Below are 23,770 nucleotides of genomic sequence, written 5' to 3'. Positions count from 1 at the left end.
CGGCGTCTTCAATCAGTCTAGTGGCTGTGTTTACTCCTAAGAAATATTTTAATTGACTTACCTTGTCAACTGTGCTCTTTTTGTTGGTTGTTATTATAATGTTGTTATTTCTTGAGAATTGGACGTCATCTGTCTTGTCTGTGATTTTATCTATTTCTTCATGGAACTTAATTCCCTTATTTCTTGGGATAGGGGAGCTGATACCATAAACACACAATTTTATGCTTGTCGCTCCATTATTAAAGGCTGCTTCTACTTTGTCCTCTAAAATTAAGTCAGCTTCGAAGACATTAAGGTTTCTTTTCACATTTTTTTCCGAGGTACGTTCTTCGTCCTCTGAAGGATTGGCTTTTCTTTTTTCGGACATGGAAGTAACTTACTCCCCACTAGCAGAATAATGAAACAGCAACATGAAAAAATAAAGGAAAATGGAAAGGAAGAAAAATATATATATATATATATATAAATATATATATATATATAATATTGTGAAAACGAGAACTCAAAAACAGCCTAAATTGGGCTAAAAAAACTAAGACATAAGACCTCAAAGGTCAATACAGAAAAAATCTATTGAAAATTGAACACCCCAAGATGGTGGTTTTCTACACGCATAACCTCATACACCGACCACACTCGCGATCTCCAGAATCCTTCAGAAAAGAAAAACTATAGTGTTATTATGGTAACTTTTTTCTTGTCTCGAACTAGTGGCGCTAGTAGTAAAGCCACAAAAAGTTTTCCTTCGCTTTTTCTGTTCTTTTTGGCAACAATACATTTGTTTACATTATTATCGTCAGCAGCACTTTTGCGCCAATTTTGATTTATGATTTTAAATTAAAATGCGGCTCTGTGTCACTAGTTCAAAAATAAATTTGAATAAGTTCGTGGAATTCAAGCGGATCACTTCTTGTCAAGAATACATTAAAATATATGCGCAATGAATACAATTATGTGCAAATATTTGAATCCTCCAAGATATTGATATCAGTTTAAGTAATTTTTGAAGCGGACAAAGCATTTTATTCTTCAAGGTTGTAATTTAAAAGTGTTTATTTTTCCTCTTTTTTTTATTTACGAAGTATTTTTAGCAAATGTTTTGAATAAAATGATGTTGATTTAGTGGATAAGAAAATATAATGAGTATGAAAATCCATGTGCTGTAGAATTGCGAGCCAAATGAACGGCACAACATTGAAAAACACTTATCCCAGGGTTTAAATAGTACTTATTTTTCTAGGTTTATTAATTAACGGACGTGAAGAAATTGGTTCAAAATATATCTTAACACTGCAAGCTATGATAGTTAGTCATTTTTGACTCTCAGGATTCTTTAAGCAACAAAATTTTTCCTTACAACGCAACCTAAAGTTTTTTTACGAATGAAAATATATTTGAATATGCTATTGAAGCTTTTTTTTTTTTTTTTTTGCCAAAATATTGCTTAAAATCATATTTCTGCAGCTTTTCTAGCAGAAAATGATTTAAGGCACAGTTAAGGCTTTTTTAATAGAAATTGATGGCTAAATGAAAAAATAATACTTGTATTGTGTACCCAATTTCTTGAAATAAGAATTAACTTTTTGTCTTTCATGTTTTACGTAAACTAGTGATTAAGCATTGAGCACCACTGAGAGTATTGAAATTTGATCCCCTCCTCCCAATAATGCATTCATTAGAAGGACATAATTCCCATTAATTAGAGGGACATAATAGCATGGGTGTGAACTAGGGTTTAAGCTGAGTTCAAAAGTTTTTTAGCAATAAAGCTAAAATTGGAAAAAGAGCTTTATAGAAAAATGCAAAAATGTTCAATGTTAATGTATGTTCTCATATCTTTCCAAGTGTTTCAATGTGTTTCTTCTCCGGTTGAAAACAAATTTCTAAATTAAATTTGGAATTTAAAAATCTTAGAATTTAGCTCAGCACTGGGAGGATAAATGTTCGATTTTTAAAATGGCACAAGCTTCCTGCTACTATATCCCTCCAATAGATACACTTATTGGAAGCATATAATGCCCATTAAGACTAAGTATTATTAAACTTAATAGTAATTTAAATATTTTAGCTTAGATTTCGCAAAAGATTCAGCTAAATATTGTAAGCTCTTTCGGATTAAGCATCATTCTCTTTTTATTTGGACAAAAAAATCATTATTTTTCATAGTTTAGGTATAATTTTCTGCTTATTTCTTAAAAATGCGATCACAGTGGAAACACTAGTTCAAATTTAAATTTCTATTGTGAAAATTAAAGTTGCTCTTACCTGTGTAAAAGGTTATTATTATTATTCAAATAAATTTTAATTATGTACGAGTGTCTGTAAAATCAAAACCAAATTCTGATGTCTTCTATTTGTATTTTCAACTATCGGATTTGTTACTTTTAGTCCTGGGCACCCACTTGAGGGATTTACAAATGCAAATGTGACGACCAGCAACAGGTTCTGGGCCCAGCTAGGTGGTCCTAGTCAGTTTATATGTCCCCGATGAAGATCGATAGCCCTCTTAACCCTTAACGGGAGGTGTGGTCTCACAAACCGCTCAAAAGTTCTTCCGATCACCCCTTTTTCATTTTTAGTCCAATTGGATGGTTTTTCCCAAAAGCTTTTTGTTTTGTGACCTTGAACATCCCCTTGCTTGCTCCTTTCGGCAAGTGCATCTGGTTTAAATTTCATTGCATTCTTAGAAGCGGTCTGTGAGACTGCACCTGCCCTTCAGTGTTACAATTTTCGGCAGTTGTAAACATGGCTCTTAACATTAGAAACCGCGGATGTAGGTTCATTTAATCTTATCTGCGTTATGTGGAAGAAATGCAAAATATTCTAGATGAGGTTGAGAGCTGTTTGAAATGTTCACAAACGTTATACAATGATGTTCTAGGGACAATGAAGGCTGAATTATTCCTCGAAATATGACTCAAAATACTAACAGTTAAAGGGCTGTCAAAAATTTCGGTAACATGATATACCCAATTTTCTGGTACTAAAATGTTTTGTATGTATTAAAGAACTAAAATGAAATCATCAATAAATAATAGATTCGTTCTTATTACGAGTCGATAGTTATTTACTACAGCATATGATTTTCTCAAAAAATCTTAAGACTCTGCAAAATTTCCTCAGAAAAGGTATATTTCAATTAGGAATTCAAAAATATTTTATCGCCTTGCTAATAAAAGTTCAAAGAACATTTGCGCAAAATTAGAGGAATATATCATAATTACACGACTTTTTAAAAATTTGCAAATAAAGCGGTCTCTGAGACCTCATGTCCCCAGTTACGTCCTACTTTTTCACCTCCCCTGTTATGGGTTATACCTATCCACCCACTTGCTCATTACCATCTCTTCCGGTAAGTTGTTCCAAGTTCCCAGGACCCTACTAAAGATGTAATTTTTCCTAATTTCCAGGTTAATCTGAGATTTGAATAGCTTAAAAACAATGACCCCTCGTTCTGCTTTCCTTGCAAAAATGTAACCTGTTAACATCTTTCATTTTCATAAATTTAAACAACTGAGTCATGTCCCCTCTGACTCTCCTTTGCTCCAGGCTATACATATATATATGTTGTTGTTACTTATGCCACTCGGGAACCCGAGCCGGAGTAGCGATGTTACTCAATTTTAAGGCAGATGGGTTATGGTTTCCGTTTAAATCAAGCGTACATTTCTATGTGGAAGTCCGATTTAGCTCAGACAACACAATAGATGGCAGAATGTCTATGGACAGTTCGATAATTTAGAACCAGACCAGAAGTCGAATAACTTTCTGGTCTAGCACTCCCACAGGTATTGTTTCACTTGGAGGACATTGTGACCACGAGCATATTTAACGTTGTCCAGTCATCATTAATGACGACAGTGGTTATTTAACCAGCGAGGATCGAACCTGAGACCCTCCGGTCACAAGTCCGATGCCTTACCGATAAGGCCTCCATGGCCCCATATTATATATATAATATATATTATATACTTAATATAAATTCTTTCTATAATTTTAATCCAACTTCTGGTTTTATTCAGAACTATTTTTATCTCATTTTTCTGCATACTATTGAAAACAGATACAGTTTTCATCAAGAAGTTTTCCCTCTACAAAGAAATTGTTTTGGCTTGATGTATTGTAACTGAAACATGAGTGTTTATGAAAGTCATATTTATGTCAAACATATTTTTTCAGCTTGCAATTGCAATGGGAAATCAAATAAATGCTTCTTTGATCAAGACTTGTTTGATAGAACTGGAAGCGGTGGACACTGTCAGGAGTGTGAAGACAACACTGAGGGCGTCAACTGTGAACGATGTAAAGTTCTTCACTATAGAAGAAAGGAAGATAAAGAATGTGTTGCTTGCAACTGTCATGCAGTTGGTAATATTTTCCAAACCTTTCTTTTGTACAATGTGTTTATGTCTCATTTCATGTCTGTGTGTTTTGTTATTTTTTATCCATTTTCATATGCAGAGAATTTTTTGTTTTATCAAAGTACAAAATGATATATTTGTACCTTTTATGTATAGAATTGTTAAAAAAAATGTTTTTATTTGAGCCTTCAAAATTCCTCCAATACTCCTTCATATAGAAAACATTTTTGAAGGGCCTTTAAAACTCGTGCATTTTGATACTAACTCCTTTGAAAATCATCCATTTTTAGTTTAAAACTGCACTTCTCTATGACAACCTTTCAAAACGTATAACTTTTTTTAAAATTTATTTTTATTTTTTTTCATTTATTTATTATTATTATTATTATTTTATTATTTATTTTATTTGTTTATTTTATTTATTTATTTATTTTATTTTATTTATTTTTTTTTTTTTTGGTTTTCCAATTAAACAAATATTATAACTGTAAAATAGTTTCCAAACTTCCCTTCTATCTATCACCAAAGATCAAGTCTGAAATTGTGTTTTTGAAACAGCAATTTTGAAAAATTCCTGGGGAGTGTTCCAAGTTGCAGTGCCTCCCTTATCATCAAAGATGACCTACAATTGCATTTTGTGAACTTCAGTCAAAAAATATCTCTGGCAAGGGTGCCCACCGTCCTAAAAGCAAGGGCACCCCCCCCCCCCCCAAATCTTGCAAGACCCCCCCCCCCAAGTGTAAAATACAACTCAAAACATCCCCTTCCCTAAACATTTCTATGGTGCAGTTTGCACCATCCCATATCATCGATGAAGTTTTATTACATTTTATTTTTGGAACTTCTGTTTTAAAAACATTCACAACATCGGTGACGACATGAAAGACTGAATATTTCCAGTGAATCACTGGTGAAATTAGACATTTTCCAGTTTTGGTGTTTGTATAAGTATTGCTTCATCCTACCCCATATCACTCCCAACATTAAAAGTAAGTTTGTCTAACTATATGTTTTCCAAAATTAGTAAAAATACTTAAGTAGATGTAAGATATTAAGTTATTGTGTTTAAAAAGAGTGATTTAGAAATACCAATTTTCACATAATGAAAGTAGTTCTTTAAATTTTATTTTGCCAAGAAGATTGCAGAGGATCTAACTTTTGTGACAATGTATGAAAAAGTAAATGTTAAAATGCCAATCAACAAACAGTATTTTTTAAGATATACTGAAGTAAAAAATTAGCTGCAGGGATAGTCTGAGAATTAATTTTACTGTTCCAAAAAGGGTAAATCCATGCATAATTTGCACATTGTACTATTTTTTTTACAGTTGATATTATTTTATATTTAAAAGCGTTTTTGGCGTTTCTTTTCCAGGATCTCTTGCCTCTCAGTGCTCAGAAGATGGCCAGTGTCCTTGTAAACCTGGAGTTGGAACTAGGACTTGTAGCAAATGTGCTCCTAATTTTTATGACATGACTGCACAAGGGTGCAGGTAAGACATTACATTGTAACTTAAGCTATAGTTAATGATGCTGTTACAGTAAAATCTGTTTACAACAATACTGTTGGGACCTAAATAAAATATCATAATAGACAGGTTATCGTTATAGACAGTTTGATTATTCATGCTGACATTTTGCTGGGGCCAAAAAAAAAAAAAAATATTGTTATAGACAGGTTATCATTATAGACAGTATTGTTATACACAGGTTTCACTGTATTGTGATATATATTGCATTAAAAGTACTATTTTTTATGCAATAAAACGGAAGACATGTATTGCAAGAAAATATTTAGCAACTCGTTACAGTGCTTGCTTGCAATTCTGGCTTAGCTGCAGCTTTGGAGTGATTTCTTGTAGCTTTGTGTAATTTATGTGTCACATTTTTTTTTTAGTGTAAAAATGGAGCATTATAAAAATAGCAAATTTTTCTAAAAATGATTCTTAAGCTTTGACAACAACAATAGGTCCTCCAGCATCATGGTAAGCATCATGGGGTTCAATAAATAAGGGTAAGGTATGGTTTATTTCAGGCAGTTGGGATAGGTTTGTGTACAACTTTACTCGGTGAATTGAAGTGGAGTAACTGTGTGAAGATGATGGATTAAATGTTGGATGAATATTAGAAGAAAAAAATTATGCGTTATAATTTTTCTGATTTGAAATTGATGATATTATGTTTGAAATCAAGATTTTTTTTCTTTGTGAGGGTCTGAAATGTATTACCTATTAAAATTCAGCACAAAATAGAAAAATTTATCTGCTTAGGAGCCGTCCACAAATTATGTCACACTTTGAGAGTGGTAGAGGAGTTCATGAAATTGTGAGTTTGAGACAAAGGGGAGAATAGCATGACATGTGACAAAGAGAGGAAAACCGGTAAGGGTGAAGTGTGGCACTTTGTAACAAATGAAATAAAAAATGCTGAAGAAAAAAGTGACATCTTTTATGGACAGTCCCTTGACACTTCTTTTGTTTTTGATGGCTGTGAAACTGGCTGTTGTTTTGAAGTTTTTTCTCTTTTAATAGTGTTATGTTAATTTTTAATGTAACCTTCTCCCTAGTTTATGATTTGATTTTCATGTAGTTATTATGAGAAAAAGTTTTTTTTTTTTTTAAGTTTCATTGTTATTACTAGTTCATTAATTTAACTGTAATGGAAAATTGAGTCTGCCTTTGTCATTTTCATTCCTATATCTATTTCCTTAGACCTTGTGGCTGCAATTTAGCTGGTATTGCTCCAGATGCCCCTAGCTGTGATCCTTCCTTAGGCTACTGTCCTTGCAAGGAAAATGCGGTTGGCCAAAGATGTGACAGGTATGTATATGAGGTTTTATAAAAATAAACGTAACATCTTTAATCCAAGCATAGATAGAAACTTTTTAGCAGTGTTAGTTTAATCATTCCCACTACCATGTCTACTTGAAGTTTATTTTTCATGAATTGCTTATTCTAGTACAGATCTATTAAAAATTAGAATTCATTTTTGCTGAGCCCTATTCTGTTTAGTAACTAATGTTTAAAGCACAATAATGGGTTACATTTTTTCACACTATTTTAAAATTTTAATGACTTAATCTGATTACTATTTGATCAAATAAATGTCTAATGAAGACTTGTTTGCTGTCTTGAACTAATTTTGAAAATTATTATTTAAGTGGGATTCTATGAAAAATTTTGAATTCACAGCATGTACCACTATTCTTGTTATCCCGTTATGTAGTAAATTAAAGTTTTGATTAAGTTATATTTATTTATATTATATAGGTGTCATAAACCGCACTTGGTGATATTTAAATTTTAGGGTAAATGGCTTATTTAAGAAAGTACTGTTAGTATCTCATTAATGGAATGTCATACTCATATGTTCTAGCTCCACTGCATGTCTGTTCCTTTCCAAAGTAACAAGGAAACGCATTCTTTCTATCCCCCCCCCCCCTGTTGCTGAGCGCAATCCTAACCATCAATGGCAGAGACTGCTATTAATATAAACTTTTTGTTTTCTCCTAGTTGTAAGAAGGGATTTTTCGACCTGCAATTAGGAAATGAATTTGGCTGTGTTTCTTGTTTCTGTTACGGACACTCCGATGAATGTAGAAGTGCTCCAGGCTTTTATGAAAAGTCAATTGAATCAAAGTTTGATCTCAGTGAGTTCCAAATGTGTCTTATTTATTTGGTGTAGCTCTAATGCTTGATTTTTATTTATTTATTTATTTATTGTTGATAATTTATGTTAGTTTAAATGAATATGCTTAAACTTTATTATTAGTAGTAAACTTTTCTTCCTAAATTGTGCTATTAAGTATAATTATTAAATTTTAGATAATACAAATACAAAAGTGACTACCAGCAACAGGCTTTGGGTCCAGCTAGGCTGGTCCTAGTCAATTTATAATCCCCAGTGAAGATCAATGGCCCTCTTAAAACTATCTACTCCCTTGCTCATTACCACCTCTTCTGGCAAGCTGTTCCAAGGTTCCACTACCCTACTTAAATAATAATTTTTCCTAATATCCATGTTAGCCTGAGATTTAAATAGCTTAAAACAATGACCCCTTGTCCTGTTTTCAGTGCTAAACTTTAACCCCGTAATATCTTTCATTTTAATAAATTTAAACAACTGAATCATATCCCCTCGGTCTCTTCTTTGCTCAAGACTACATTTTTAGCATTCTAAGCCTGGAATAATAGTCTAAATGAGAAAGTCCATTTATTAGCCTTGTGGCCCGCCTTTGAACCCTTTCCAATACATACATAAGGGATGTGTTATCCAGTTATTTTCGTACTAGGCATTAAATGGGTTAGAGTTATGTAGTTCTAATACTTTTATTTTTTTATTTATTTATTTATGTTAGTTAAAATGAATATGCTTGAACTTTATATTACGGGTAACTTTTCTTTCTGAAATGTGCTGCAGAGGTGTTTGTGATCCGAAAATTTTGTGCTGACAACACATCTAAAACTGAAAAGTAATTTTCGAAAAAATAGAATTTTTAAAATTTTTATTTTTAATGATTTTTGTATGCATATTTGAAGAGTTTGTACCGGGGGGGGGGGGGGGGAGAGTCCTCATAGTTTCTGAAAATTTAACTCTGTCTTCAGAAAATTTTACTTGAGTCCACTATCACCCCTGTTATGCAGTTAAAAGTAATCATTAAATTTTATATGAGGGCGGTTGTCCAGGAATTATATCTATTCAGACATTAAATGAGGTAGTGACGTCAAAATAAGAATGTTCTTATAAACTGAACATTTTGATGTTTGTAATCTCATTGTTAATCAGTTTTAAAGCTAATTGTTTTGTATCACTCTGAAAAAACAAAATTATTTTGAAAATGTTGTGTTTTCAGCTTCAAAAAAAAAGTTTAATTATTTTATATGGATCAATGCATGTCTTCCTGTGTAACGCTTCTTTAGAAAGACTTAGAAAGATGTTTACTTTGAAAAAAATCTTTTATTTTGCACTTTCTGAAAAACTTTGTGTTCTCTCTCTACAAACTCCTTATCAAATTGTCTCATAGTTTTAAAACACTTGATTTTATTTGTGTACTAATATATTTTGTCCAACATGCATGATGAAGTCCCAAACTCATCATGTATATTATGAAGAAATTTTATAGATATATTTCTTATGCATTTTATTTTATGACCTTGCAAATACTAGCTGACCCTGAGAAGCATTCATGCTCAAAATTTATAGCCCTGCTTCAAAAATATCATTAAAAACACCCTTTGAAAAAATTCACATATTCGCTTGGTAGAAAATTACCGATCTTAATAACTCACGAACTTCAATGTGATAATGACTTGAAAATGCATAATTTGTATTCTTAATCAGCTCAGTATGCTTAATGAAGACTATCAAGGAATATGGGAAGAGCATTCCCTCTGTATTAATTTTATGCCTAGCATCTTATATGCAAAATGCATATTTTAAAAATGATATAGCGACAGGTCACTCGAGCAGAGGCTCGACCCTGGAACCCCGGTTGAAAGCTCAATGCTCAACTGACTGAGGACATGAAATGCCTGAAGGGCTGTTCTTTCTGACAATCTATGAAGGGAATTTAATCCATTGAAGGATGCATCCCTGAAAGGAGCTTTTTTAGATAATTTTGAGTCTCAAATTTAAGGGGTGCAACACAGGGTTCGTACGCTCCTTCAAAATTCCTCCAATGCTTCTTCATTTAGGAAATATTTTTAATGGGCCCTTCAAACTCCTTCCTAGGGGACACACCTCATCTCTAATTGTTCTCCTTCCTTCAGGAGATCGACTTTATTTCTTTAATTTAGGGTTTGTCCTTATGTCCTTGTTTTTGTCTTTGTCTTTGTTTTGTTGTTTACATTTTTTATGTAACTCAAAATCGTTTCTCAGTTATTCCTCTCAGCTCGTCATTCAAAATTTAAAACTTCATTTATGTGTTTATTTATTTTGAAGTTTTATGTCCTTTGCTCCTTGATAAAAATCACTTTTTTGGCTCTTTTTTCCACTATTCTATAATTGTTTGGCTCAGTATAGCCTACTCAAGCTCTTTCGCCAATAAACTCGATAGAACCAAGCAACCAAAACTCCTTCTTTTTTAATTCAAGACTTCATAATCTTCCTCTATGACAGCAACTTAAAATACTTCGATTGACAATGTAACTTTGTCACAAGGGCAATTTTACTGTAGTAATTTCTTGTATTTTGTTTTTTCATTATGATGTGATTTACAAGTTGATCATAGAAGTCATAAAAGTTGAAAGTGAAAATATTAATAGATAACTATTACATTTAATAAGTGAAGTAAAACATGATTAAATCAAGCTTGGCTATTTTTTCAAGGTTTATGATTATTGTTTTTTTCTCCACCTTGCTATCAGCAGCAAAAGTCAGTTTGTCTAATTATTATTCAACTGTTTAAAAATACTTAAGTAGGTGTACTAGTTAAGTGATTGTGTTAAAAAATAATAATTGTTTGGTAAATCGTAGTTATGATATCGGAAAAAGGGTCATTCACAAGTGATGTCATGACCTGAGGGGGAGATGTGTTCGTGAAATTGTGACAAGGGGAAGGGAAAGGGTGACAAAAAGTGACATCACACAGTTATTGTAACAATATGTTTATAAAAAATATGACATGTGTCAAGAGGAGCAGTTGGGTGAAGTGTGACACTTTGACAAAAGGTGAAGGGGGTCAAATATCTTGAAAAAAATGCGACATCACTTAATGACATCCCATTAGTACTTCTTCAAAATCTCATTTTACTCCTTCAAAACTCCTTCATTTTATTTCTGAAATTGATCATGAACCCCAAGTACAGTTTTAGGTTCATTTTTATCATTAGCCGGCACAATAAACTTTAAAATGGAAGGTAAATCATAGAATTTGATAAAGGAATAATTAAGATCTCAAGGACCAACAGAAAAACAGGCTAGAGAAATAATATATTAGATTGAAAAGTTGAATTGATTTTAATGTAAAAAGTAGTGAATCCTGGTTGTGAAATCCTAGTGCTCTAATTGCGGAGTTTTTGTGTAGGTCGTTTTTTTATTTAGTTTATTTTACTTGTTTTGTTTTGAAATTTGTTTGCAATTTTGCATTAGATGAATGATCTATGAAAGTATTTTTTTTTTTAATTTTTCTACTTATTGAATCTTTAGATGATGAAAACTGGTCAGCGATTGATCTTAGAGGCCGGCAAGTCCCTGTTATTTATGATGCTGATCTGCAAATAATAGAAGTTCGTGGACAAGGAGGAGAATTCATATATTTTATAGCTCCAGGTACATTTCCTTCTTGACAAGCCTTATTTTTTAAGCAATATGCCAAAGATACAGTTTTAGGGATTTAGATTTTTTTTTTGAAAATTTTTTTAAATTTTAATCATTGTAACATTTTTTAATATTTTTATTTATCTTATTCAAGCAATATTTCTCTATAATGCTTGCATAAAACAGTAAGTCATTTTTAAAGGAATACTACACAAGACAATAATGTATTGCTTACATCCTACTTCTTCATGCAAAGCTAAGCACCTACTTTTGTGATGCCTATATCTACTGGCAAAAGCTTCTGCTATACTTTGTGAAGCTTTAAAAAAAATAATTATAGTTATAATGGAATATGTGAATTATATGCTTTCAACTAAACAGACTTAATGGACTTATATTTTTTATGTTTTTGAGTTCAAGTTAGGGACCTATCAAAATTCACACCCACGTGTATTCATGTATGTCTTTCATGCACATTTCTGTGATTTTCAGTAGTTTTACAGCTTTTAATCTTGAAATTATTTTTCGAAAATGTGTGGCATGCTGGGTTACAGCTAAAGTAAACTTTTTTATTCTACAATGAAAATCAGTTATGTTTTTCATTGAACATTACAAGATTTATTACTATTATTATTGCAGCAAGCAGCAGAATAGTAAAGAATTCTTTTTAGTGTCAGTTTAAAGTATTTTTCCCCCACATCTCTAAAAAAACTGCATACCTTGTTTATTTTGCTGCAATCTAATGACACATTACTTGAGGGCCACTGATATGCAAGACTATTTACTATACAGTGCTGATGTAAAAATGATTAACATATGTAATTTGCTTTGAACTGATGTTTTTTTTTTCTTTTTTTCAGATAACTATCTAGGGAATCAAAGGGCATCTTACAATCACTACTTGTCTTTTACTCTGAGAATTGGTCCTGAAAATGTTCGTATAAGTGCTCATGACATTATTTTAGAAGGCGCTGGATTGCGCATTAGTGCACCATTAACAGAGCAAGGAAATCCTGTTCCATCTCATAAGATACAAAACTACAAATTCCGTTTGCACGAAAATCCAAGCTTTGGTTGGACTCCCAGAGTTAGCGCTTTTGATTTCATGAAAATTTTATCTAATCTGACTGCAATTAAAATCAAAGCTACTTTTTCTAGAGAAGGTTTGTCAACTTATGTTTATTTTCTTTCTAATTAACTTCGTTTTAAAGTTTTCTTTTGATACATATTGCTTTGATAGCTTTAAAAATGATTTTAGGTGTGCCTGCTTAAACATTTGATTTTTAAAATGCTTCTTCCATGTTTCTTACTTTTCAAATTTGGTGTTGATATTAATTTTAACAAATGTTTTAAACTAAATATCTCTTGTATTTTAATTTTCTTTAAATTGTTTGGATTATTCTTAGTTGTATTTATTTTTTAATTCTAATGGTTTAGCACACATTAAAGCTCTAAATATCTTTCAAGCCCAAGGATTTGAAATAAATGAGATTGAAATGAATCAAGTAGTTTTTAAAAGAAAATTAACTGCATTGCAAAACAAATTGTTGAATTGATGAGCTCTATTTAAAATAATTGTTTGTGTTAACATCAACTTTTGAAGATTAACAAGCAGTAGAATAGTGTCTTGGCTGACCTTAATTATGGAAAAAGAAGAAAATTTACATGCATAGTTACTATTGATGCATCGATAAATCATCCATTTGAAATTATGATGAACAAGAGAAAATTTTGCAAAAAATAATTTCTGTTCAAAATCTGGTTTAAGATGTAAATAATAAGAACAAAATTTAAAGTGGAGTAACGTTTTTTTTTTCCTCTCAAAAACCCTAGCAAACTGTTAGTTTAATCATTATAAATCAACAAATAAAATATCTTGTAACTTAAATTATTCCTCAACTATTGGTTAATATTTGGTTTTTGTCCTACCCTGACGTAATGTTTAGTGTTATTTCTGTTCTGTTTCTACTGTCTGCTATGTATTAATACGCATTGAGGAGCCATAGTTAATTTTTCAAACATGTAGTATTTTACTGAGTGCATGTATGTTATTAATCACATTGCTTTTAATGGTCAGAAAGACAAAAGATTATCTTCTTTTATCCCTGTACTGCATTTATCTCCGTAGTTGATAATTAAAGGTTAAAGGTTTTATTTATTTACAGGGTTCGTACGGGTCATGGAAATCCTGGAAAGTCATGAAAAATTAATATTTTCATCAAAAGTCCTGGAAATCAATTTTAAAGTAATTGGAAAATATCTTGGACAGTAATAAAGTAACAGTAGCTAAAAAAAGCATTAGAAATCTTAAGGGATTTAACAGTGTTGCTAGTAAAAGCTATTAATACTCAAAAATTTAACAATCCCCAAAACAAATCTGAGTTTAGGAATCCTATTGCATCCACTTCTGTAACAGTCGCCCACCTTTTTTTGTTATGAGATTTTGCTGCTGGGACGTCACTAATTTTGTATTCACCATTATTTTCAGCACTTCTTGTTTGTTATATTATGTAGTAGTGAACTTGCATGTTTTTGATATTGCATCCGAGTTTATTTCAACCACTTCTAAAAAAAGCATTAAATTTATCAGAGTTTATCTTAATTCGTTGAAAACTTTAGAAAATAAAGACTTTAGTCAGGTGATACATAGAAATAATTGGTAAGTTGGACATTAAATAGTACTATTCTCTTTGTGTAACAAGGTCATGAAAATTTTTATGAAGTCATGAAAGAAGTCTTGGAAAATTCATGGAATTTTTTCATCCAAATTGAGTATGAACCCTGTATTTAGCGTTTGAGGTCTTTATTATTATCCTATCCCTTTCTAAATGTGCACTTTTTTAAAATAGGAATTGGTTACCTTGATGATGTTGTATTGGAATCTGCTTTACGTGTTCCTGGAAATGTTCAGGCTACTTGGATTGAGCAGTGTGCTTGCCCAGAAGGATATACTGGTTTATCCTGTGAATTCTGTGCCCCTGGTTATAGACGGGATCCATTAGGGGATAGTCCTTACTCCCGATGCGTCAAATGTTTTTGTCATAATCATGCAGATACATGTGATCCTGTGACAGGCAAGTTAATTTTGAGAACTGATTGATTGGGTCAGAAAACAAATTAATCTTTTGCTATACAAGTGCTAATTTTGTGTTTCAAAACATAGTTAATCACCATTTAAAAGTCAGTAAAGATTACTAATTGGTTTCAAAGGTAATGGTTCAATGATAATTGTTTTGTAACACTCTGAAGAAATAAAATTGTTTTGAAACTGTAGTGTTTTCAGCTTCAAAAAAGAAATAAATAAATGATATACAGTTGACTCTCTGTTTAACGACTTTCAAGGGACTTTAAAAAATCATCCTTAAGTAGAATGCGTCCTTAAATAGAATACTTTTAAAGCTACAGTGGAACATTGGGGACTGTGAAAAGCCGTCTTTAAGTAGAGAAAATCGTTAAATAGAGCATTGTTTAACATAGAGCCAACTGTATATATATAAGTCGAGAGATAGAAAGAGCTTAATGATTTTATGTGGATCAAGCACGTTTTCTGTGTTCCCAAAAGTTACTTTAGAAAAAACTGTATTGTTCCCTTTTAAAAAACTTTCTTATGAACTTGTTCTTCTCTCAATCTACAAACTCCTTACCAAATACCTTTATTTATTTATTTATTTATTTCACTTTTCACTCCAGGGTCCCCCGTACCAACCACTATTTGTGGTTTAACCAGTTTTACAAGTTGCCCCATAGCTTTGGTGGTTATTCTCAGCAAAGAAATTTCAAATTTTTCTTTTGGATAAACTTGTTCTGTCAATTATTTATCAGTAGACTTTAGCTTTTCTCCAATTGCACTGAATTTTCTTATAATTTTGCTTCCAACTTTTATTATCTTTCATTCGGCATGTAGTTTCTAGGATAGAAAAGGTTGTGATAATTAAATACACTAGTTTTGGTTTTTGAAAAAAAGACATAAATTATTATATACAGGTGCATCAAAAATGTGTATATTGCTTTAGCAAAGTTGAAAACACATTGAGTAAGTGAAAATTTGGTCGAGACAAAAGAAAATATCGTTATATACAGGTTTATAATTATAGACAGTATCGTTGTATGCATGTTTCACTGTACTAGGCATTAAATAGCTGTTACACACTTTGTAAGTTTGTGTCATGACTTGTTTAGAATGATATTTAAATGTAAAGCTAAGTAATAATTGTAATTAATATACATATGAGGTAGTGAGAAGGGGATAACCAGTACAAATGGTAGGTGAACCCCTCCTCTGTCTTGGGGCAAGAGATTGTACTAGTAGCCCTGGTAGGTGCTGCTGTATAGCATGATTTAGAAAAAAAATTCAATGAAAGCCTACCTAGGATCTGATCTTTAAACATGTTTTACTCGAAACTTAAAATAGTCCATTTGCATCCCTTTGCTTCTCACTGCTTCAATTTTAAATATTTTAAAAAGTCGTCTGCTGGGCGCGGTGGTTGTGGGGCTCTATCTCATACATCTTCAGTTCTTGGTTCTGAAACTACTGCGATCCAAGTAAACAGTCGACTTGCATCGCTTTGCTTCTCACTGTATGTAAATTAACTTTGAAAGAAAAATCACAGAAAATTGATATATTTTAACGGCATTTATCTTTTATAGGTAAATGTGTTTGTAAACATAACACTGAAGGACACCATTGTGAGAGATGTGCACCCTCATATTATGGTGATGCTCGTGAAGGTACAACAGCAGATTGCAAACCATGTTTGTGCCCCGATAGAGGACCTTGTGTTGTGTTACCAGGAGGACAAGTTGCTTGCCAACAATGTCCTTTAGGTCACACAGGTAAGATATATGTTGTTGTTTTTTTAATTGAAACTTTTTAATCTTCAACTTTTAAAACATTTCAAGAAAAGTAAAATCATTCAAAAATGTTGAATTTTATTATATTAGCCTGTTCAATGTATCGCATGCATTGTATAATTATGGTCAATTTAGTCATTTTTCTGTTATTTCTGTGATATTTATCTGATCCTTTTAATAATTCTTGAAACCCCATTAACCCCTTCAGCACAATGAAGATATGTTGTGCAACAAGATAATACTTACTAAAATATCATTGACATACAGTAGTCTCCACATGATGTGATCATTGTGGATCACAATAGATAAACAACAATTAATGAATCCAGAAATCAGATAAAATTATCAATTTATACCACACATACTGTTTCAAAATAAAATTTTACAAACCTCACCTCATATTTAACTTTGCCTTTTCTCCAGGCTTAAGTCAGGGTAATCTTAATCCTATAGGCAATTGGCACTTAATTTCCTTTAAAATGGAAAAAGTATTCAGAACTTTATTTAAAAAATTATAAATTATTGAGTGATGATTGTTTAACTGTCTGCAATTTTTCCAAAGAAGGTTTTATAAATTGTTGATTGTTTTCTTTATTAGTGTAAGAGGGTTTAGTAATTAATGCTAAGATTTTGCTTGTCTTCTATTTATTCCAATACTATCAGGCCCGACTACTGGGGTAGGCAGCTGCCTAGGGCAGTATATTTTAGGGGCGGTGAATTTCGAAATTAAAACTTAAAAAAACAAAATGAATATCTGTTTCAGCACCATAAGGTTCAGTGCTTCAATGCTATAAAAAAGTAATAAGAGTGTGTATTAGTGCTTGGATATGCAAAACATAGTTCGGAATTTAAAAAGAAATTCAATTTAATTTCAGAGGCAGCAAATTGCGTGACTTAAAAGTCTTTTGAAAATATTAATATTTGTTTCAGTGCCATAAGATGCACTACTTTAATGTTAAACGAGCTGATGTGTGCATCACATGACTTCCTTTTACACCAATTTAAAGTTTTTTCTCCATTATTCACAATTTTAATAAATCTGTTGTTGAGTCGGTGACATAACTTGGTGACCAAAAGCTTGGTGATATATTGCCAAGTGTTTGCATAAATTATAACAACACTTGAGTTTGCATTAAAATTAACATAGATTTCCCCCAAAAAAGGTGTAAAAGACCCCCTTTGGAACATTTGAATGCAACCAAAAAGGCGGGTGCACATCTAGACCCATCTACGAGTCTAGGTACCAAATTTCAACTTTCTAGGACATACCGTTCTTGAGTTATGCGACATACATACGTACCTACAAACGTCACAAGAAAAGTCATTGTAATTATCTCGGGGAATGTCAAAATGGATATTTCGGGTGTCTATACGCTCTTAAGCGCTTATTCGCATGTGGTCGGGTTGAAAAAAAAATCAACGCTAATTCGTGGGTGAGTAAAATGGAATTAAAGGCCGAATTTTGAATGAATTTTTTTCACGAATACAATACTTCCTTTTTCGTAAAAGTAAGTAAAAATGTAACTTCGAGTGTGTAAGTTAAGCACCAGTGTTTGGATATGCAAAATCCACTTTGGAATTTGACTAGAAACTCGCTTTAATTTTAAGCACTTTACTATTATTTTAATTTTATTAATATATCATTATTTTATATTATTACTATTATTATTCAATAGGGGGGGAGCAGCACTTGTGAATATTGCCTAGGCGGCAGAACAACTAGAGCTGGCGCTGAATACTATTGGTGGCATTTCATGATGATAATATTCTTTCGAAACACGAATAATTCCATGATCACAATATTCTTTTATAATACAATAAATGTACAATAATGTTTGTGACCCCTTTGGCTCAGAAAAAAAATGTATCTAAATGGGACCTCGGACTGACTGTAGGACCCTTGCAGGTGTGGGTATCTCTATAAATTTCTAGAATGTGTTATTATCTACTCTGTAGCACATTATTGAAACTTCCCTGTGGTAAAGAGGGAAATCTTTCAGAAATTCAGACAACAGTGCAGGCACATCAAAAGAACAGGTTCCTTTTGAATACATACTGAATGTTTCATTGGCAGATAAGAATGGGGTTTGAAAACTGATGACTTTAAGCTTTGTAATGATCTTAAGAAGCGATATCAAATTGATCAAAAACATCCTGACCAATTAATTTTGATAACAGTAAGCAATTGATAAGATTGATTATGGTCACATTAAGCTGAGACTACGGAATGTACCATGTGGGACGTAATTGCAATACATTTTCCTATTTTATTTTTAAATATATTTTGTTTTCTCTTTATGAATATAATTTGCAAAAGCATTATATCATTATTTTATTTCATTAGTTTTCTTTTATTTGACATTTTAACATCATGTACGACTCATGTTGAAATTTAAATACTTCATCTTTATATCTCAAAAATTTCACACCCAACATTAAGGTGCATGCCACTTAACTCAGCTAAGTGTAAAAGAAGCCAATGTTGATTTCAAGAAATAGGTATGTGCACTAAAAAATAAGCGTTCACTGTACTTAAAACAAATTCAGGTTTTTGGTTGTAAATATTAACTTAAATTTTTTAAAGCTTTTTCGATGGTATAAATGTACTTTATAGAAATACTTAGTTTTGAAAAATGTAAACACTAGTTTTATTTAATGTGTTTGCAAGTTACAATTTTCTATTGAGATATTAAGTAAACATAGCTAAAATATTAAACCTATATTGCTTCAATTTGATACCATATATATTTTCCATTTTTACTCAAGAAAAGCTTTTTGTATAAAAGTGCAAAATTTCTTGTGAAAATTGGATTTAAATGTGAAAGGAATCATATTTTTGTAATCTGCAGTTTTTTCATAGCTTATTGTGAATGTGCATGTGATTAATAATTCAAGTTAGTTCAAGTAGTTTTCTGATACATACTTGAAAATAATATTTGTTTTCCTGATTTTTTTTATTTATTTATTTTTTTATTTTTATTTATTTATTTTTTTATTTTTTTTTTTTTTGAATTTTAAGGTCATCAGTGTGAGCTATGCATTGATGGATATTTTGGAGATCCTTTAGGAAGATTTGGCCCTCCAAGACCATGCCGAAAATGTGAGTGCAGTGGTAACATTGATCTAAATGCGGTTGGAAATTGTAACACGTGAGTTGTTTGTTTTCTATTTTTATTTATTATGAAGAATATTCCATCAAAACTGTTGTTTAAAATTTTGAAATTCATAAATGTTTTTATTCAGAACTACTGGCCAGTGTCTGAAATGCATCTATAACACTGCTGGGTGGAATTGTGAAAAATGCTTGCCTGGTTATTATGGAGATGCTTTGACTGTTCCAAAAGGTGGTTGCAAACGTAAGTTATTTTATTTTCCTTTGTAAACAATATGGTGATAAAAATATGCAAAACAATATTTTTTAATTGCTTTATCTCTAACACTGTGTAACAAAAGATGATGCTCATATTTGTTTCTAAAATTGTGTCAGTTATTTTAGCTTGCTCAATTTGTGATGAGACATAGAAGCTCAACAAGTGCTAATGTTTGAAATATTTTGTATTGGGTACTATATTTTATGTTGTTATCCATGTATGGTGTCAATGTTTTAATTTAATCAATATTATCAAAAATTTTGAAATTAATGTATTAAGTTTGAGTTATTTTGCACCCTACATGAGTATAAATGAAGCAAATTGATTACCTGCTTATGTGTGATAGAGAGAGGATAGGATACTGAATTTCAAATTTTTTAGAGACATTTTTTTTCCAATTTGATAGTCAATATCTTGTAAATCTTTCCACTTAAACATCTGTAAGCCATTGCACCAAAACTAATCATCATCATTTCTCTATGATCCTTGAAAAATTGTCCATATGCTTGATTGTTATTGAACATAAACTTGAAATCCCTTTACTTAAATGCATTCGGACTTACGAATTATTGTCCATATAAATATCACACTAATTTATTTTTAATTATTTGTTCATTTATAGGGTGTACATGTTACTTACCTGGAACTTTAGTGCCAGAAAGAGGGTCTAATCCATGTGAAGCAACTGGTGGTCAGTGTCGATGTAAAGCTAATGTTATCGGAAGACGTTGTGATAAGTGTCGTAAGGGATATTGGAACATTGACAGTGGTGAGGGTTGCAGTGCATGTGATTGCAATAGGATTGGTTCTGTGAATCAAACTTGTGATATACGTTCTGGTCAATGCCACTGCAGACCTGGTGTGATTGGAAGGCATTGCGATTCATGTGCACCATATCATTATGGATTTTCTGAAGAAGGCTGTAAAGGTAATAAGACTCAATTAATGTGTTTAATGCTCACCAAATTTTTCTTTCCATTTAAAAGGAGAATTTTACAGTACAAAAATACGTTCCTCCATTAAACTAAATTATTTAAAGTTAAATCCTAGGACAATGATGCAACCACATTATGACAGAGATACCATATGTTTGTGGTGTCAAAATAATGGTGCACTTTATTTAATGATCCATAAGAGCGTCTTATGACGTGTGATTTTGCTTAAATTGTGATTCAAACCTTTAAAAACTTATAATTTATCTATTTCTAACGCCACAATAGCAACAATCTAGATGGCACTGTTTCAATGTTTTAATAGTTCAAGAGTTTCAGATGAACATGCAATTTCAGCAGGGGTCGAAGTAATCCTATATATCATATATTTTTGGGGAATTTGTTTATTGTTTTTCCAAAAATTATTCTTTCAACTACAGGAAAGTCATTTCAGTTGTAAGTTATAATTTTGTTTGAGGGATTTTTTTTAACAAAATCATTGATAAGAATAACTAAATAATATATGATAGGTTTTTTTTTCATAGCAAAATTATTCATATAATGTTTCCTATATCTGTCCTATATTTTTTTTGTGAAAAATGTCCTGTTGATCACTTCTACCCCTATTTCAGTGTTACTATATACAGTGCAAAATATTTTCAACCCCCTGACTAGATTTTACAGTTAATTTTTTTTAAATGAGTACTGTATACTGCACTTGAATTTTTATGTGTTTGCTTAAGAAATTTTCTATTGCCTTTTTCACTTTTCAGCATGTGAATGTGATCCATCTGGTTCTACATCTCTCCAATGTGACACTGCTGGACAGTGTCAATGTAGGCCTAACCGTGAGGGACGTAGGTGTTCTGTGTGTAGAGATAACAAGTACAGTAGGGGTACAGTTTGTAAAGGTAAATGATATTTAACTGCTGTTTAGCTCTGTTGAACGTATGCAAAATCTGTGATAAAAATTTTGTGTGCTGAGATTTATGGAAACCTAGATAAAACATATGATTTTTTTTCTATGGTTACAGCATACTTAAAACAAAAATTTTATCATACATGTGTGTGGGAATTGCAGGGAACTACAGTCAAACCTTGTTAATGCAAAATCGCTTAGTGTTTAACATTGCTTTAACTTGAAATGCTTGTTTCGTCTTGTGAGTTAACACTAGGTTAATAATTTATCGGATGAAATGAAATCCGATTAACATGAAAGAATTATCAGGGTCAAGTGAATTTTTTGTTAACCAGAAACCTTTTAGTGTGAGAACAAAAATACGTGAATCAAACTGATGAAGCATATTTTAAATGTCTATCATTATTGATTGAAAAAATTGATGTTAAAAGTAAGGAAAACTCTATAAGAAAATACCGAAGAATTTGTGTACTTGGCTTAAAAAACCGGAAAACAAGTCACAAAAAGACTGCCTAACTTGAGAGGAGAGAAAAATAAGTAAATAAAATTAACTTGCTAATAATAACTTAAAAATAGCAATCTATGAAATGTAAAAATATGCCCCTGCCCTTATTAAAACAAGTAAATAAAAATTAAATTTGTATACTATTTTTCTTGAGCTATAATTATTGAGCAACATTCCCATTATCCTGAGAACTGTCCTTCCTTTTTTGTGCCAGTTATGCCCAAAGATAGGACAGGTGGGACGATATCTTTAGAATCTGAGGGAATGTATTTTAATTTTTCAATGTGTATGTATCTTACATAGTTTTCCTTGATAATGGGAACCCTTCATGGTTTTGGGATGCATTAAATGGGAGGATGATGTAGTGAAATTTTAAAAAATAAAGCTGTAATCCGTTATTTTATAGTATTGGATAGTGCTGTTAGCTAATGTAATATTTTAAAAATTAATGTGATACAAGCTAACTCTTTTGTGTTTAAAAAAAAATGAGGAACATGAGCTAAAAATCTCTTTTCCTAAATAATTGTTCTGAATTGGTGATCTGGAGCATATTGATCTTAGTAGAAAAGTTGAAAATTGCGGACTAAAATTAAGTAAAACATAATTTGATTTATGTAGTTTCAATATTTCCATTTTATTCTTTTTAGCAATGTATGAAAAAAAGAGCTAGAAAAAAAATTTTCTATTGATTCATCGATTAATTTATTTAATAAGAAACATTATGTTATCCTTACAGAAGTCTGTATTGTTCAAGTTTTGCTCTATTATTTTTACCGAATTATTTTTATTAAATAGCTGCTTTAAATACATTCTGTACTTGTCTCTGCAGATTGTCCTCCTTGTTATTCACTCCTAGAAGAAGCTATTGATCGGTACAAAGATAAGCTAACTGAATTGGCACAATTGATGGAGGATTTGAAAAATCATCCAGAAGATGTGGAAGACTTTGATTTTCAGAGGAAACTAAGAGAAGCCGTTAGAAAAATTGATAACTTGCTGGATGAAGCAAAGCGAGCAGCTAGTATGTAAATGAGATTATTAATCATAATTATTTATACAAAAAAGAAATTGTATACATATTACAAGCTTGTATATTACTTAAAGTTACTTTTTTCTCCTCATTATTACTTTGAATATTTTATGTATGTAATGACAATATTTTAACAATTTAGAGTATTGTGTTGCGTATACCTATGTAGCGTGGTTTTGAAAACCACGCTACATGGGAACAAAGTAAAAGAAAGTTTAGTTTTTTTGTTGTTCTATTCTTGACAGTCTAAATAATTTGCAAGCGGAAGAGATTTTCGGTCAATTATAATGAACTTTCAGGTTTAAATTTTGACTCCAATCTAAAAATTCTTTATATGTCTAGTCTTGTACAAAGAAAAGTAAAAGAAGACATGATCCAGTTACTTAAAGTTGTTAAAGTGGGGAATATTGGTGGGCTGAAGTTCTGCTGAGATGGCAAACGCAGTGGACACGGTTTTATGTTTTACAAATCATTGACTAATCTTGATGTTACATGAAATTGCAACTGCAATCGAGTTTAGGCGTTTGGAAGTATTTACCAAAAA

At 31.5% G+C, this 23,770-nt stretch overlaps 1 protein-coding gene across 1 annotated transcript in view; it reads left to right on the top strand.

Annotated features, from left to right (window-relative positions):
* The window catches only part of LOC129225990 (laminin subunit gamma-1-like), a 51,589-nt gene that overhangs the window by 11,629 nt on the left and 16,190 nt on the right, over nucleotides 1-23,770 (top strand). The window contains exons 2-14 of the mRNA XM_054860567.1: nucleotides 4,180-4,368; nucleotides 5,737-5,854; nucleotides 7,073-7,180; nucleotides 7,874-8,010; nucleotides 11,508-11,630; nucleotides 12,479-12,781; nucleotides 14,468-14,692; nucleotides 16,266-16,451; nucleotides 19,489-19,618; nucleotides 19,713-19,825; nucleotides 20,463-20,768; nucleotides 21,546-21,683; nucleotides 23,026-23,217. Coding sequence (XP_054716542.1) covers nucleotides 4,180-4,368; nucleotides 5,737-5,854; nucleotides 7,073-7,180; nucleotides 7,874-8,010; nucleotides 11,508-11,630; nucleotides 12,479-12,781; nucleotides 14,468-14,692; nucleotides 16,266-16,451; nucleotides 19,489-19,618; nucleotides 19,713-19,825; nucleotides 20,463-20,768; nucleotides 21,546-21,683; nucleotides 23,026-23,217 — 2,268 coding nt within the window. The remainder of the gene's footprint in view (nucleotides 1-4,179; nucleotides 4,369-5,736; nucleotides 5,855-7,072; nucleotides 7,181-7,873; nucleotides 8,011-11,507; nucleotides 11,631-12,478; nucleotides 12,782-14,467; nucleotides 14,693-16,265; nucleotides 16,452-19,488; nucleotides 19,619-19,712; nucleotides 19,826-20,462; nucleotides 20,769-21,545; nucleotides 21,684-23,025; nucleotides 23,218-23,770) is intronic.

Source organism: Uloborus diversus, chromosome 1 (genome assembly GCF_026930045.1).
Source record: "Uloborus diversus isolate 005 chromosome 1, Udiv.v.3.1, whole genome shotgun sequence".
Taxonomy (NCBI): Eukaryota; Metazoa; Arthropoda; class Arachnida; order Araneae; family Uloboridae; genus Uloborus; species Uloborus diversus.
This window is presented reverse-complemented; position numbering and strand designations above follow the sequence as displayed.